At 34.1% G+C, this 16514-nt stretch overlaps 1 protein-coding gene across 1 annotated transcript; it reads right to left on the bottom strand.

The window, feature by feature from the left end:
• Positions 1–260: 260 nt before the first annotated feature.
• On the bottom strand, positions 261–15906 carry ANGPTL5 (angiopoietin like 5). Its single transcript, XM_016206723.2, has 8 exons — positions 15462–15906; positions 13399–13543; positions 11312–11415; positions 10390–10483; positions 8135–8235; positions 6413–6533; positions 4163–4348; positions 261–580 (listed from the first exon to the last, which is right to left on the bottom strand). The coding sequence occupies exons 1-8, from the start codon at positions 15555–15557 to the stop codon at positions 261–263; spliced, it is 1167 nt and encodes a 388-aa protein (XP_016062209.2). The 5' UTR covers positions 15558–15906.
• Positions 15907–16514: the final 608 nt, after the last annotated feature.

Here is a 16514-nt window from a genome sequence, read left to right as displayed (position 1 = left end):
TACTGGGGATTGAGCCTGAAACCCAGGCTCTTACCCTGACAGGGGGCATCTGATGGAATCGTGACCTCCTGGTTCACAGGTCAGTGCTCAACCACTGAGCCTTGCTGACAGGGCCTAATTCCATTCTTAATCCCTTGATATTATCTACAGTCAAATTTTGGCTAAAATGTTTAAAACATGCAGTAAAAAGAGAAACTATGTAAAATCTTTTATACATTATCAAAAATAATTGTGGAACATGCATCACAATTTAAATGAAGTTACTTAAAATACGGATTATAAGTTCTCCTGATTTTCATTGAAACAGATTTAATCTTGACAGGCGAGCTGTTTTTGGTCCATGTGCCCCATTGAATTCCAGTTGCAAGCAATTTTCCAGGGAAGCGATGAATGCCATTCAGATTTGCTAGGCCACATTGGTTGAACCACCACCCCGTGTTGTTATTGAGGTGACTGCAGCTCTGCACAGACTGACCACTGACAGGGCATGCGGGATGACATCCGTCATTATCAACATCTGCCGTGCTGAAAGGCATTGCATTCTGATTGTCTTCTTTCCTGAAGCCCCGGAATGCATCGCCTGGGTAAAAGAGATTTTGTAAATGACTAAACTTAAAGGCACTTTTTGTAATTTTTTCTTTAAATATATCTTTATTGATTTCAGAGAGGGGAAAGGAGAGGGAGAGAGAGAGATAGAAACATCAATGATGAGAGAGCCATTGATCAAGCCCACAACCCGGGCATGTGCCCTGACTGGGAATCGAACCCCGATCACCTGGATCCTAGGTCAATGCTCAACTGCTGAGCCATGCCCGGCCGGGTGCTTTTTGTACTTTTTAATTGACCTTTACCAGCCTATTATGCAGAAGCATTGCATCTAGAAATGAGATTTAAATTATTTTCTACAAGCTGTCAAATTACAAACTCTCCTCCAGCTTGCAATATGGCAAAATCTGAGGATGAATTCCTCAAGGTAATAGGGATCTTTAAGTGAACATGTGATATAAAATCACAATCCAAAATGGAAGTTTGGCTGTGTAGATGTAATCAGGTAATTTAGGCCAAAGATGGTGGTGTATAGACCTGTCATTCTTCAGGAAAGAAGAATGTGATGATTGTTAATATAGAAAAAGAAAATAATTTACACATAAGAGGTTTTTATACCACTACCATTTTACAGCACCTTATAGATAAAGAGGTATGAATGAATGTGAAATTTCTGCATTATAAAACTTAGATTTGTAACTGCAAAAGTTTTTTGGTTTTATTTATATGCTACCAAGTTTATATAAAATGCCCAATGCCCTCAAAAATTAAGTACACTACTGAAATGTGCCTTTTCTACATGGCTCTCTACATGATATTTAAACTAATTGAATAGTTAAAAGAATACAATTTTTAAAGGGCTTACATTGGACATTATATGTACAATATCCCTGATATTCTCAATGATCTTCGAAGATTAAGTATCTTGGCTAAAGCAAACCAGTTAACTAAGTGGCAGGGGTAGGAGTCATGTTTTGTATAATAAAATTTGTATAAATAAAATATTCTAAATCATCTCACTGTACCTAGATTTCACCTGTAGGTAAACTTCACTAATAAGTTTGAACTAAAAGTGAAGCTATGCAAAATCTTTGAAGAATTCACAGCCCCATTTGTTTCATTATGCTCCCAAACGTCCAGCATCTCTTGAGATAAGCCTTTAAGGAGTCAGAGAACTTGATTAGCAGTGTGGTGGCCTGTACCGTACCTACGTGCAGAGCCTCCAACTGTTCTTCACGTGAAGCAAAATGCCCACGTCACAAGTATTTGCAGAGAGACTATATTTTCAACACCCACATAGTACAATACCTTTCAGAAGTTTAGATGAGAGAGACAATACTTATGGAGCACTGCCTAAATTATATGACCCCTCCACAGATACTCTCCCTGGATAAAATCTAACTGACCATCAGAAAGATCAGCTCCTCTCTCAATTATATTTAAGAAACTATTTCAAAAATATGATCCATGTTTTTTTAAGAAAGAGCCCATTAAAACTCAACACCATCTTTTCTGTTAGAGTGCACTTAGAGAACACGACACTGTTTTCTCTGAACCCAGAGAAATTTCTCTTGAGTTTTAGAATCAGGAATATATGTCCTTTTCATGGAAAAACTGAGTTGTTCAAATGTTCAACTCTCATACTTCTATTTTTGCTCTGAACTCAGTCAACTTTGTAGCTCATCTCCACCCACACACATGATCACTCTTAAGCCCCTGGTTTTATCTGTGTTTCCATCTTTTCATTCTATTGACAACTTTTTTCTTTATTTTGATTATGTGATCAACAAAAGTTCCTTAAGAGCCTTACTGGAAAAATATAGAGTATGGCAAAATTTGAGATTTATATAATGAAAAACTTTTTGTCATTAAATTTTATTCTCTACTTAGATCCTAATAATTCTTTAGAGAAACCCCACATAAACTTTTCCAAACATAGTATGTTCCATATTTAGACAGTTCTTTACACTTTTAGAAATGAAGCACTAAAAATTATATATTGTAACTCTTTAAAATTTTCCCTCTATCTCAAGATTTAAAAGATTTCAGAATTTCACCTAATATCTCAATGCTAATCCCCTCATAGATGTCATACATTCCAACATACCAGACAACTCTTCATAGCCAGTAATTTTCCTCCCTCTGTACTTTCACTCAAGCCACTCTCTTTGCCACAACATGCATTTGCCAGAAGCTTATTCATTCCTCCAAGTACAGATCAGTGGTTCTCAACTATAAAGATGCCAACATATCCATCTGTGAATGCAAATACCTGGGCCCAAATTTACTGATTCAGATTCTGCAAGACTTTCAAAAGTTTTCCAGGTGGGATCTAATATTAACCCCTTTTTGAAAACTACCTTTCCATGATAATTTTCTGTATGCAATCAATTGGAGTCATTTTCTTCCTCCTTTATTTTTTCTTGAGCAAAATGCTTTATTTTATCTGCTGATCTCTATGACAACTAAATTGGTATACACTTTGATTTATCTGTTTTTCTCACATAGATGTCTATAAAAATCAAATCATCTTTAAATAGAATTTAGGTCTATCTTGAGATTAGTATACTGTACCTAAATAAGTAGCATTTGCCCTTTAATTACATGTAACTTGACATTTTCTTTAAATAACCAAGTAGAGGAACAATGAACCTGAAAATCAGACAGTTCAATGAGAAACACATTACAAACACATTACTATTTCAAGCAGGTCTTTCAGTTCACAGCATATAGGATAGTTAATTCATCCAATTGATTTTTTTATTCCAACAAAATTAAGTTTTATACATTTATTAAAATTAAATTTATACATTTTATATAATATTTTTAGTAGACCAGAGAGTTGCTTTAAATATGGTCTGTTCAACTTATTTTCTCTTTAATTGGGTAGTAAAACAAAGTAGTAATTTTTTCCTTCCCTTTAATCCCCAAAGCTTTATCAGTATTCTGTTTTCAGTTTTATTTATTTACCCCTCTATATTGTGATCACTTAAAGACTTAGGAATATATGTCATATATTTTTGTATTTCTAACACTAAATGAACACATAAGCACTATGACAAGCAATGAGAGAGTTAAATTTAGTATTTCTTAACTCAAATTCAAAATTTTAACATCAAACTATAAGTTTAACATCAAGTATTTTAAAGTTCTAACAAATTAAGGTTATTTGGAAATAAGTAGGTGCACCGATGTATAGTGAAAAAACACTAAGCTAGTTATTCTATCAACCTGGGTTCTTGCCCTGGCTCAGATGTGATGAGCTGGGAATCTTGGGCAAGTCAGTTAATCTTTCAGGTTTCTTCACCTGCAAAGTGAGAAGAGTGAAGATCAGCTCTAACATTTTATGACTTCTAAATGCCAGCCTCTCTGAAGAAGAAAATGTAAATGATATCTTCCAAGCCTAATCCGCAGGCACTCTAAAGAATCAGCTAAGGTTACATGTGACCAATTGTTGTAAAGAGTATAAAGCACTTCAAAATCATGATGGGGTACAGCAACCATAACACAGTTTCAAAACTCAAGACCTGGCCAGTTTTCTCATTCCTGATCTTCACCTAATATTAAGTCAGTTATATTTAAGTCCTCTGGATAATTTTCGGAATAAAAAACTTACCAGCATTTCCTGAATATCGTCCTAAGTGCATTTTAAAAAATCTTGTTTCATCCTCTAGCCAAAAGTTATCATATGATGCATAAGCCCATGTATCATCTTCAGATTCCAATGCCACATACAGCATGAAACTGGTATTTTTCTGATTTACTATATAAAAAATCTTTTTTAGTCCTAGCCAGAATTCACCTGTTAAAAAAACAAACAAACAGCTTTTAAAAATATTTTTTGATACAAATTAAAATAACCCTTTATTACTGAGTGTTTGGTGTTGTTTAATATTTCAAAAACTCTGAAATGGCTCATATAAATTATTGGAGGGACCTCGCTCAAATTATCAGTGTTTGCCTAGTTTCCAAAAAACAAGCTTCTCCCCTCTTCACTAGACTGAGGATAACTAGGCTCTTTCATTTTTATTTCCCCAAATTAAATTCAAAACTTCATTTAAAGAGTAATTAAGTAGAAAGTCAAGTTTTAGCGTAAAACATGTCAATAAAAAGCCAGTTGAGACATTATGGCAGGTAACAAAATGATGGGTACTGGTCAATGTAAGAGGTTTAACCTCCAAATCAGCACCTCGTAACGAGACCTTTCCTGATAATGCTCAGTTGAAATTATTTTTTTCTGTCTTCGAGAAGAATGTTTTGTGAACAAACGTTCCTTTGTTATAATGCAGCTTGCGAACTACCCACCAATAGAAATGTAACGTAACAACACTGGAGTATCCCCAGGTTTAGGGCCAATATTTCCAAGGCGATTGTAGATCCCGGGTGAATTATTAACCCCCTAATTCAGACTGCAAATTTCTTGCATGTTCTAGCCAACGGCTTTGTAGTTCCCCCACCCACCGTGCCACGGCCTAAATGTGTACACTCCTGCTCTGAAATATATTTCTCTCCCTGAATCATGAAATTATTCAAGTAAGGATCTAGTCAAAATAAACTTCAAAGAGTTGAGGGACGGTGTGACAGCATTCAAACTCTTCAAACTGTAGCTAAGATACTAAGTCCCTCTCCAGGGCTTACAGGAGTATTTTAGCTGCACACCCACTTAGAACTGAAAGTTGTCCTGAAGAGCAGAGGAAGAAAGGGGGTACAGGACGCATAAAGCAGCCCGGGGAGCGAGATGGGTCCCTAGGGGTCTGGGCAGTGTCCAAAGTCTGGCTGTCCATTTTAAATGCCCCTACCATCTTTCCCCTCTACCACACCCCAAATTTAAGACTTAACAATATACTTAACTTAATTGCAAGTTTTTTAAAAATATATATATATGTATAAAACAGCCTGTTCATGTGAAGGATACCGGCCTGAAGACCTTTTTGTCAAAACTCATATAATTTCCCCATAAAAATAAGCATAATGTCAGGAAGATGACAATTCAAAGCCTGAATTTAGGAAGAAACCCTCAATGGAAATTTGGAGGTTAATGCTGAGAAAATACAAATATATTAACTGCACTCCATACATGGCAGCTTTTTGGCCTTATACATAACATTTTATTGAGTTTCATGGCCCTTCTAAAATCACTGGCATTCAGTGCTAAATCACTGAATGACATTATTACGGGATGCTAAAGATTTAAATTATAACAACAGCAACTTAAACTAGCATAAAAATGACGGAAATCACCTGCAAACATTCCAACTAATGGAAAATCTAAAGTATTCAGAAATACTGATATTTCTATTCACCAACAAAAGTTATACTGTTGTGTGGCAATAATGTAAACAGATTTTACAATCGACCTGAGGTTTACATTTTTCCTCAGGTTTTGAACATAGTGATTTTAACTGATATTTTCATAAAACATTACTCCCGGTTCACATTACTTGACTTTGTTCAGCCACATACCTAAATTCTCCATTTCATTTACTTGTGTAGGCACAACACACATCTGAAGAATTTCAGGGTTTACAACAACCATGCCCATACAGTTATTCTTTCTACAAATAGTTGTTGAGCACCTGCTAGAACTCTGCTAGGAACATAGCAGATACTTAATAAACACCCAATTTAAATTTTCATTCAAATAACATTTCAACAGGTATATAAAATGAAAGATTTCCAAATTTCAATTAAAGACCTACTTATTTTAAATAATTTGACATATTATGACAGTGATTTAGTCATATTTTGATATTCACAAGGATTTACTTTTTTTTTTTTTAACTAACAATTTGACCAAGAGACAGTCTCTAGGTGTAATATCAAAAAGAAGAAAAAAAGATACAGGAAAAATAAATTATAATTTGACCTAAAAGGTCACCAAATCCATCCAGATAATCACACCACATCCTTTGGAAATCAATTATCCCATCAGCCCTTCTCTGTATCACAGTCCATCCGCCTCCTCTGTAATCCATGTCACACATTACCTGAAACAGACCCAGAGAAGACAAAAGGAACATACTATGATTTTCATTCTTAGCTGTAAAACTCATGCTTCACTCTTAAGCCTAGAGAAGGAGAAGAGACTTTCACTGAGAGTTTCAATGCAATTGTATGATATTAATATATGCAGATTTTTTAAAAATTTCTACAAAGAATTTTGTTTATGATCAAACAAACTTGTAGTTCTCTGAAGTATAGTCCCTGTATCAGTCATTTTTTAAAAATATATAGGTGTTTGGTGTGTGTAGCATTTTAAGGTTATTCTCTTATTCCTTAACTCTACATATTTTTCAGTTGAGTGATTAAGAGTACTGATAAGATGTAGCAGAGTGATGTATTTCTTTCAAATGAACTTTTCCTTTGAGTTGAAAATGTTGACTTTAAACACACACACACACACACAAAACAGTGTTGAATATTCCTGCGTGCCTGTTTTTTATTATTTTTTCTCCAAAAGCCTGGAAGGGCCGTGTTTAGACTGGGCTTTTCAGACAGTAAGGCATGACCTGTGTCCCATCTCAGCAGGCACTCAGAAGCCCATCTGTGGGTGCTGTTCAAAATGCCCCTAAGAGACAACTGTGGGAACCCAGAGAGCTGACCTAGGGAGAAGGCGGAGTGGTCCTCTCCAGGACAGACCTGCTGCTGCACAGAGAGGCAGTGTGGAGGAAGTCAGGGAACAGCACGCCCCCCAAAAGAGGGGAATATGCACCCCACTCTTCAAAAACTAGAAGCCTTCCTTTTCCACATCAGTTCTGGCCCATTTTGAACTGAGTAATTTAAAAATTATTTCCCACCTAATTCCTAATTTTTTGACATCTTGTGAATAGGTGTAAAAAAATAATGTTAGTAATTCTAAGAAGAGAAACTGGTGGTATCTACTTAGAAAAAATTTACTTTATTGTGTATTAAAGACTATCAACAAGGTGCGATACCAGTGTCATAAACTTTCTTATGCATAAAAATGTACCCAGAAAAATTATATACATTATATATATAATATATCATAGTACATAATTTCTAGAAGAAATTTCTTCTAGAAATCCTAGCATAGAACTACTAAGAATAGACATCAGTAATTTATTTTATTCAATTCAAGAATGGATCAGCTTCTCAATCTGTCTGACTTTAATGGTCTTTTAAATTATTAATTTCTTATACAATCACATAAAATCACTTGTCAAACAAAGAAATTATAACCATATATGTAGGAAGGCAAATCAAAAGTATTTTTAGTAAGCTCCAAGGCAAAGCACACCATTATTTTCTAACATCCATAAGCTAATTAAAGCAAATAAGTATTTATATTCCACAGTTCTGCCTACTATATTAAGAATAATATAAGATCTTGCACCAAAAGGATTTGTGTTGAAAAGTATAACCATGAAAACCCAGACTCTCTAGTTCTTTTACATGTTTGTGGTTTGGGCAAAGAATTTCAAAAAACCAAAATTTTGAAACTGGAATTTTTACTAATTTACTTATATTTTTTTCAAGAAAAAAATTAAATATTAAAACAATTAAATTTTAACATTAATTTAGTTGGTTGTATGCTTATCCTATTTCATACAATAAGGGAAAACTTTACCTCAAATGGATAGCTAGATCCTTCCGGATAGATTACATATAAACCACTTGGTGTTTTGGTGACAGAGCCAACAGTATCTTTAATATCAGTACAATCTAAACCTAGGAAAGTAAAATTAGTTATTTAGGATATTTTCAAGTGTACATTTAAGACAATCATTTTACTGTAGGGGATTAGCAGTGTTCTCTGAAATTATTATAATTTCCATTAATGATATAATTATCTTAACTCTTAGAAATAAAAAATGATCTCAATTTTAGAAATAAGAAGAAAATGCATGGAAGAACTGGGATTAAAGAATGTATGCTGTAATTAACATAATATCACTGTTAGTTTTTAGTACTCAATACTGTTTAGTTTTATTTGCAATCAACATTTATTTAATATATTTTATAATTATATAGTCTCTTGCCCAGTAAATAATGCCCTTTCAGGAATCCAGGCTTATCTTGGGGGCATAATATATAAAAATAATCTATATGTATGGAGAGGAGAAAATCCAAAGGAATTAAATAGATTTACTATTGACATATCTCTGACAACCTTATTCAAAATTTCAGAAACTCTGCTGTGTTACAAGAAGCAAAGGGAGAGGAGAGGAAAATTACTTCCTTCACCAAGAAATTATGCTTGGAGATGGAGCCTGCTCTGTTGACAATAGAATTGTAGCACCTATAATCAGCCTCCCCAAAGCATTCTGCAATTGCCAGGGGATTATAAACATACTGTATTTATGTGGACACGGATATTACATTTTACTCTAAGATACTTTACTCTGTATTATCTTTTATAAATCTCATAAAATAAATTCAATCCTTACAAGTGTCAATTATCCCAAAAAACAAACGTGAAAGCTTAGGACTCCAGAGCCAGGAGCTTGGGTAGAGTCCTAGTTCCACTCCTTAATAACTGAGAACATTAGCTAAGTTACTGAACCTCTTTGCTTCATGTGTAAATAATGATAATAATATCTACTTTGTAGTGTTATTCCGGTTGTTTACACCACACGGCTTTGAGTAAGCACACAGCACAGAGCCTAGCACACAGTAAATACTCAAAGGATGTCATCTACAAAAAAATTAGCTATAAAATTCTTTGCTTTCCCCTTTGTTTCCAGGAGACATTGATTTGTTGCCTTTGTTCTGAATTGCTTAGACATTCTTATAATATACTAATGCTCAGAGACATGATAGAAGTTCCCACTGAAAGACTGATCTGAGTTGGAATATCTGCTTTGGCATCACCATCCAAATAAGTGTGAACAGATTATTAAGATATTTCTGGGCTGTATATTCCTCATCTGATGATAATTACCATCACAGCAAACCCTTATATTGTCTTGCTACGTGCATCCGGCAATATTTTAGGGGCTTTTCATGTATTTACTCATTTAATTCTCTCAACAACCACATGAGGTAGGTATTGTCAGTTTACCGATGAGGGAACTGATATTAAGGAAACAGGAGGTGAGGGATTTGCAGAAAGCAGTCTGACATCACACTCCACGCTCTTCACCACCATGTAACACTACCTACCTAGGGTGGTTATGGGCAATAAATGAGATACAATAAAATAATAAAAAAATAAAATAACATTGGAAGTGCCTATCTTAATACCTGAGTCATAGGAGGATTCTCAGTAACTATCTATTCCCTTCCCTTTGTAAGGAAAAAAGAAAAATCATATACTACTAGGCCCTCAATGATATTTATCTGCTTGGAGCTTCTTGATATTAATTCATATTGGTAAGATTTATGGGGAATTTTCCTTAGAAACCCAAGACACTAGAAATCACTATACTGTATTTTAGTACAAAAAGTGCTAAATTCTAATTTATTTCTATCTTTTTTCTTTTTCTTTTCAAATGTTAAGTCCCAACTTGAAACATTTCAAACATGTCAAAAATATTTTTTATAGGTAGGAGGAATTCTGAAAGTTTTTCTTCTAACTGAAGATTAGTCATTAATAAAATGTAAAAGGGAGCCCAGAATTCAATTACATAAAACGATACTATTTTCAATAGATTCAGAATACCTGTATACAGTCATAACTTTCAGAGTCAGAAAAGCCTCCCAATTTAGGAAAGTACACACTGTGTGTTGAAATTTGCGTAATGGCAGGTATTACTCCTCCGGTCTGTTAGATAATAGTGAGCTGTATTTTTTAAACAAAATGTCTAAGTGCCCCAACCCGTCCAGGAAAATTTTAAGCAATAAAAGGCAAGCATGAAAAGTCTGAAATACCAAAGTTCTTACCATGCGACTGAACTGGTCTGTGAGGGAAAGGATCCAGCTGTTTTCTCAAAACTTCAGTGGTCAAAAGGAGCACTCGATTCATGAGCTCATTAACCTAAAGACACATGCACACATTTAAGCAAATTTATATTTGAACAAACCTCCTTTAGCTGAATTCTAAAACTGATACCTCTGAGCCTCTTATAAATTCAGCTCTGAAACATTTATACTAATGACCATTTTTCTACATTGAATGCTTTACTGTTTAAACAAAGCAGTAAAGGCATCGCTAAATAGCAACCATTAAACTCAGCACTGTTTACCCCCTGCTCTCGCTTTCCTCTGCCTCTTTCTGCATGTGACTGCTCTTGCAAATCTGTTCTTTGTATCTTGCCTGGGCCTTGTAGCTCCCTATCTGGAGCCCCTGCCCCCTGCCTCTGCTCCTCCTCAAGTCATCCCTCCCACCAGCTGCCAATCTCATCATTTCATTTCTCTGCTCAGACATTGGAGTGACTGGTGTGCCACGATTTAGTTACAGTTTTTCTTCTACATCCTTAACTCAACGGCCACTCCGCCCTTGCACCAACTCCAAGTACTTCCATAGAATACAATGCCCTACCCTCTTCCCCACCCTTTGTGACCTTTGAAGCATTTATTCATCTAGGAAGGTTTCTGGAAGCTTGGATCTTGGATCTTTTGTCACTCTGACAGCATTTGCAACATTTTCGATACATTATTCTGCTCTTCTAGACTGTACAGCCCTTAAATAAAGGTCCATTTTTTTGTTACTTTCTGTTTGCCTGAGGCTTACTATGGTGCCTCCAACATAGTAGACACTAAACAGATGTCTGGACATGAATGCATTAAAAAATTAAATGATTGTACTCTAGCTACCTATATCATTGTGCAAATGCAATAACAACACAATACCAAAACTCCATACCTGATTAGATAAGTAATCCAAGGAAGCTTGCTGTTCATCCATTATATTTCTTAGTAGTTTTTTGGTACTTCGTGTGTAAGAAATAATAGAATTTTGCAAATTTCCTTAAATCATAATAAAAAGTGTTTGCTAAATATTAAATTGCTATAGAAACCAATTACAGTGAAAAATAATTAAATGCACATCATTTTGAATAAATACATAAATAATAACATTATCTAAATACTCAGAATTGCATATTCTATTCTATTTAGTGTATTTTTTGTATAACTCGGGATGAACCAAGAACACAATTATTGTAACACTTCTTAATGAAATTAGGTTCCCTCAAATAATTTAATCTGATATAATTGAGAGGAAACATTCTGAGTATCAATTCTCACTTTATAAGATGAGAGGTATAGAAGCAGGAGGTCCAAGACTCATCAATTCTTACTATATAAGAAAGTAAAAGGCAATAATCCCCTATCATGCAATTTAATTTTAAAAACTAACCTTTCTTTTAATTTTTATATTAATGCTATATTTTTATATAAACAAACTGCAAACACACATCATAAACTTAGTCACAAATTTTGGTTGGCTGGTTTCTGGTTAAATTTTCCCTTTTTAAAAATGTTTTTATTTTCAAATAAGCTTACTGCTAGAATAGTTGCAAGAAGAGTACAAAGAACTTTTTCCTAAATTATTTGAGGGCATGCTGCCAGGAAGTCCCTGGGTATTTCAGTGTTATTTCTTACACCAAAGATATTCTCTACAACACAACCATCAAAAGCAGGAAACAAACATTGACGACCATGTATGTCTCAGACCTCATGCAAGTTTCTCCAATTATACTAATGGTGTCCTTTATAACAAAAGGAACCGCACATGATTGCATACATTATTCTTTTAAAAATTGTCCTATTTCTATGTTCCTAACTTGCACTCCAGCAGTAGAATCACATTAATAATTCTTGATGTTTTCAAATCTGCCTCACCCAGCCTTCATCTTTGGTACTTTCAGTCGCTTATCTTCTATTAGATTCTTCCTGATTTTAGACATCTGTCCTTTTTTTAGAAAAAAACTCTTTTTTTAATTGAATGTATTGGGGTGACATTGATTAAAATTATATAGGTTTTCAGGTGTACAATTCTATAATACATCATGTATATATTGTATTTTGCGCTCATCACCCAAGTCAAGTCTTCTTCCATCAGCATTTATCCCCCCTATATCCTCCTCTACCTCCCCCCACCACCCTTTCCCTCTGGTATCACCATACTATTTTCTATGCCTATGAGATTCTTGGGTTGGTTGGTTGGTCTTGCTTAATCCCTTCCCCTTTTGACTCAGCCCAGCCACTTCTCTCCCCTCTGACAGCTGTCAGTCCATTCTCTCTATGGGTCTGTTTCTATTGTTAGTTTATTTTGTCCTTAATGCACGTAAACCTCCACTTGCTGGTTTGAGAAGCCTGAGACACTGTGTTACACATAGAGTGAAGCCCATTAAAGTGAGCTTTTTATACTCTCTGACCTAGGAATTACAGCCCTGTAAGAACTGGATTAAATCATCATCTCTTCCATTTCTGATTCCCCTTCTTCATCCCACCCTTATGTACATATAATAGACCATGAAAATTACCGCATTGTTACTAAATAGTTCTAAACAAAAATGGAGATTTTTAAACTTCTTATTTTTTATGCTTTGTTACATAAATTGTTGTGAATTTGTATTATGCCTATTGCAGCAATTGTTCAGTATTAATGAATTCCCTCCTCAAAACTAAGGTGAAATTTCCTATTGTCTCAAATGGAATTAAGAAAATAGTTCTGGCCAAGTGATACAATTCTACTACCAGTGCCCTCTGGCTTGGCCCTTCCTTCTGTGGCCTCTTGATGCCTCAGGGCTATATACAAGGATTTGTGCATTTACCAAATATTTACTAAGCATGTACTATGTGTCAAACACATAAAATCTCTGGCCTAAGATAATCAAGATATATATAAAATGACCCAAACAAAAGCTAGGACACATTTTTCCATGTGTACCCTAGAAATAATAAAGATCATATACCTCTATAATTGTGGTTATTTGTAATACTTACTGCACATGAAATGTTTTTCTTCTCGTGTAATTTTAGATTTAATATCACATGATTCCTCACAGTCTTCCTTATGAACCGTATCATTACTTTTACTTTCATCTTTTCCATGAGATACATCTTCTACAATGTTAGCTACTGAAGAATGCTTTACATTAAAAAATAGAAATAAGAAAAATATATGAAGTGTGTTATATGGTCCAATACACAATAAATAAGAAGACGAGAAAAGATGAGATTTCAGGACATAACAAAGGTGAACATTAGAAAAAAAAGTTAATAAATTGGTTAGTTCAAATTCTATAAATAAACCCTATGGGTAGATTTTGGGTATGAATTATAAGTATATGTTAATTCAATACTTTTGCTCTCTTTTCTTCTTAAATTCCAAAAGGACTTACAGCATCCCTTGGTATCCACGGGGATTGGTTCCCGGACCCCTGCAGATACCCAAATCCACAGATGCTGTAAAAAGGCACAGTATTTGCATATAACCTACACACATCTTCCTGTATACTTTACATAATCTCTAGATTACTCATAATACTTAACACAATGTAAATGCTGTGTAAATAGTTGTGGTACTGTATTGTTTAAGGAATAATAACACCCAAAAAGTTTGTACCTGTTCAGTACAGATGAAACCATCCTAGGCCTAACTACACAGTAAACGTCAGCAACAACGTAACTTTTTTCCAAATAGTTTCAATCTGCATTTAGTTGAATCTGTGGATGCAGAACCCGTGGATATGGAGGGCCAACTGCACTTAGGGTCTGCTTCCTGTGACTGTGGCTGTGTGGCTTTAACTTCTGCACATTTGTGTGTGTGATACAGTGCTGAGCCATCCCTCTTCTGGGAATCTTGCAATTTGAAGTTCCTTGAACATGGACTAAGAGCATTCCCTGAGATACTTTCTGCTACCAGTTATTAGAAATCATGTTGAAGGGTAGGGGGAGGAGAAATGTGTAGGAGAATTGTCACTTTTTGTATAAGGTAAAGTACTTAAAGATTTAAAAGTAAAATACTCAGAGGTTTGAAAGGTATCAGTAATAACAGGAAAAAAGCATGGGATTTTGCTTTGCAAAATCAACAACAGATGTCATTTTAAAAAGCCAACTACAGCTGTATCTATTCTTGTTGGTATTATGGTTTCTTTGATGTTACAATATCCTTTCATAGAAGTTATATTGATTTAAATAACTATTATTAAAATTATAATAATAACAAGCTTTACCCTCCTTTGACCTGGATATTGAAAGGTAAAGAGCTAATCATATTATAAAAGATATCTGTCCCAAAAAGATAGACACATTTTGTTACATAGATCTATTTTTAATTTCTTGCTCTTTCTCTTCTACTCCTATCACAGGCATACTAGATGTTTTCAAAAACCTAGGTTACAAGTTATTTTTTCAGATTTAAATAATACTCTTAAATATTTTGTATTCTAGAGAGTTAAATTATTAATATTTCTGTAGCTTTCCTAGAATTAATTCTTTCTTAACCTTGGAACTTTGGAATTTTGTGTCTATACAGTGGTAAATACATTTTGTAATATTTAAAAAATATAAACCAACATTTAAATGTGTAACATTCAAATTCCCATCTCCTCATAGTAAGTATTGTCTACACTATGTTAGCTATTACTCTGACATTGTTTTGAATAAAATTTTCTAATATCCTAGGTAACCACTCACAAGGCTATATTTGAAATATGAAAGTTTGTAGAATAATGGGGTTTTTTTAAGTGATTTTTTTTATTACTTACCTGATAGTTCATTATCAAAGCTAATCAGAAAGTTGTTGGCTAGTTTTTAACCCAGGCCTGCAATTTCTTTAAAATATTTTCACAAGAAATAGGTTAAGAGTCAACTCTCAGTTTATGGTTTCCTAAGTTTAAAAATAACATCACTTAAGCAAAATTTCAGCATTTCTAAATAAACACCTTAATTTTTCCATAAATTATATTGAGTAGTATAATTAATCTTTTCAAACACCTAATATAAATCTTAAAAACCATATAATCATGCTTTCCTAGTTAAAATAGTATTGCTGAAATTCTTACCGTAGGTTGCTGTACACAGTTACCTTGTATAGTTTCTCCACAAATAAAAATACATATATTTAAGAACAAGAATGAGACTTGGGAGAGATACATCATATTTTTCTTGGAGAAATAAAAAACTTCTTCAAATATCAGTCAGCACTCTGTGGAAAGAACTACAGTGCATAGAGTCTTCAGTCAAAAATTTCTGGAAGGTGTACAACAGAAACAGAAGCCAATACTTACTGGTTTCCATGCCCTCGTTTGAAACAACACCCTTCATATGAAAAACAAGGTAGCTTCTAGAGATTCTGTCATTTGAAGTTATAAAAACCCTTTTTGAAAAAATCACTAGATGCATTCATCATAAATCCATTCCTTTGGAATATGGGCAATGAATAGATAGTTCATGAATTTATAAATTCATCTAGTTTTTATGAGTCAGATTTTTTTTTTGCATTAGGAAAAAATGCCTTTGATAAGATATACCTCAATAATTATGAACTAGTTTGAATAAAAAAAATAAGAAAGTGGAAATGAGTGATGGCGTGGGAATAGCTTTACACTGGAACTATTTCTACAAAATGCTAAGTAGAAATTTAATCAATGTGGACATTCAGAGCAGATAGATAATTCAGAGTTAAAATGTGCTTCTAACTCAATTTAGCTGTCAATCATGATCATACTAACCTCATAAATGCCAAATTTCTGGGCCTCTAATTGATTTGTATGTTTTACATCTATATTGTTAAAACTTAAAACTTTTTTAATATAAGGGAACTGTTGCTATTGAAAATTACCAGTCTCTGAAAGTTGATAGATCAATGTCTGTGACAAGTCTTCACTCTCCCATACAATGCCTCCCTCTCTTCACTGTGTAAACATGCCTAAGGCTTCCCTATCTTAAAATTAAGAGGCAAAGTAAAACTTTCCCGAGTCTTGTTCCTGTTCAAGGTATTATTTTCTTCATTTCCTTCCCTAGCCTGAGAATGACAGGGCAGAGACCACAGTTTTTATAGTTCTAACATAGTGATTGGTATACAATAGGCACTCAAATATAAATTAATGAAGTAG

This window comes from Miniopterus natalensis, chromosome 11, assembly GCF_054644295.1.
Source record: "Miniopterus natalensis isolate mMinNat1 chromosome 11, mMinNat1.hap1, whole genome shotgun sequence".
Taxonomy (NCBI): Eukaryota; Metazoa; Chordata; class Mammalia; order Chiroptera; family Miniopteridae; genus Miniopterus; species Miniopterus natalensis.
This window is presented reverse-complemented; position numbering and strand designations above follow the sequence as displayed.

Coding starts and splice junctions, on each gene's coding strand:
- ANGPTL5 (XM_016206723.2), bottom strand. CDS start 15,557: ATGATGTATCTCTCCCAAGTCTCATTCTTGTTCTTAAATATATGTATT. Junction 8,236..10,389: donor CAGACCAGTTCAGTCGCATG/GTAAGAACTTTG, acceptor TTACTTTCCTAG/GTTTAGATTGTACTGATATT. Junction 4,349..6,412: donor TGGATTTGGTGACCTTTTAG/GTCAAATTATAA, acceptor TTTTTTTAACAG/GTGAATTCTGGCTAGGACTA.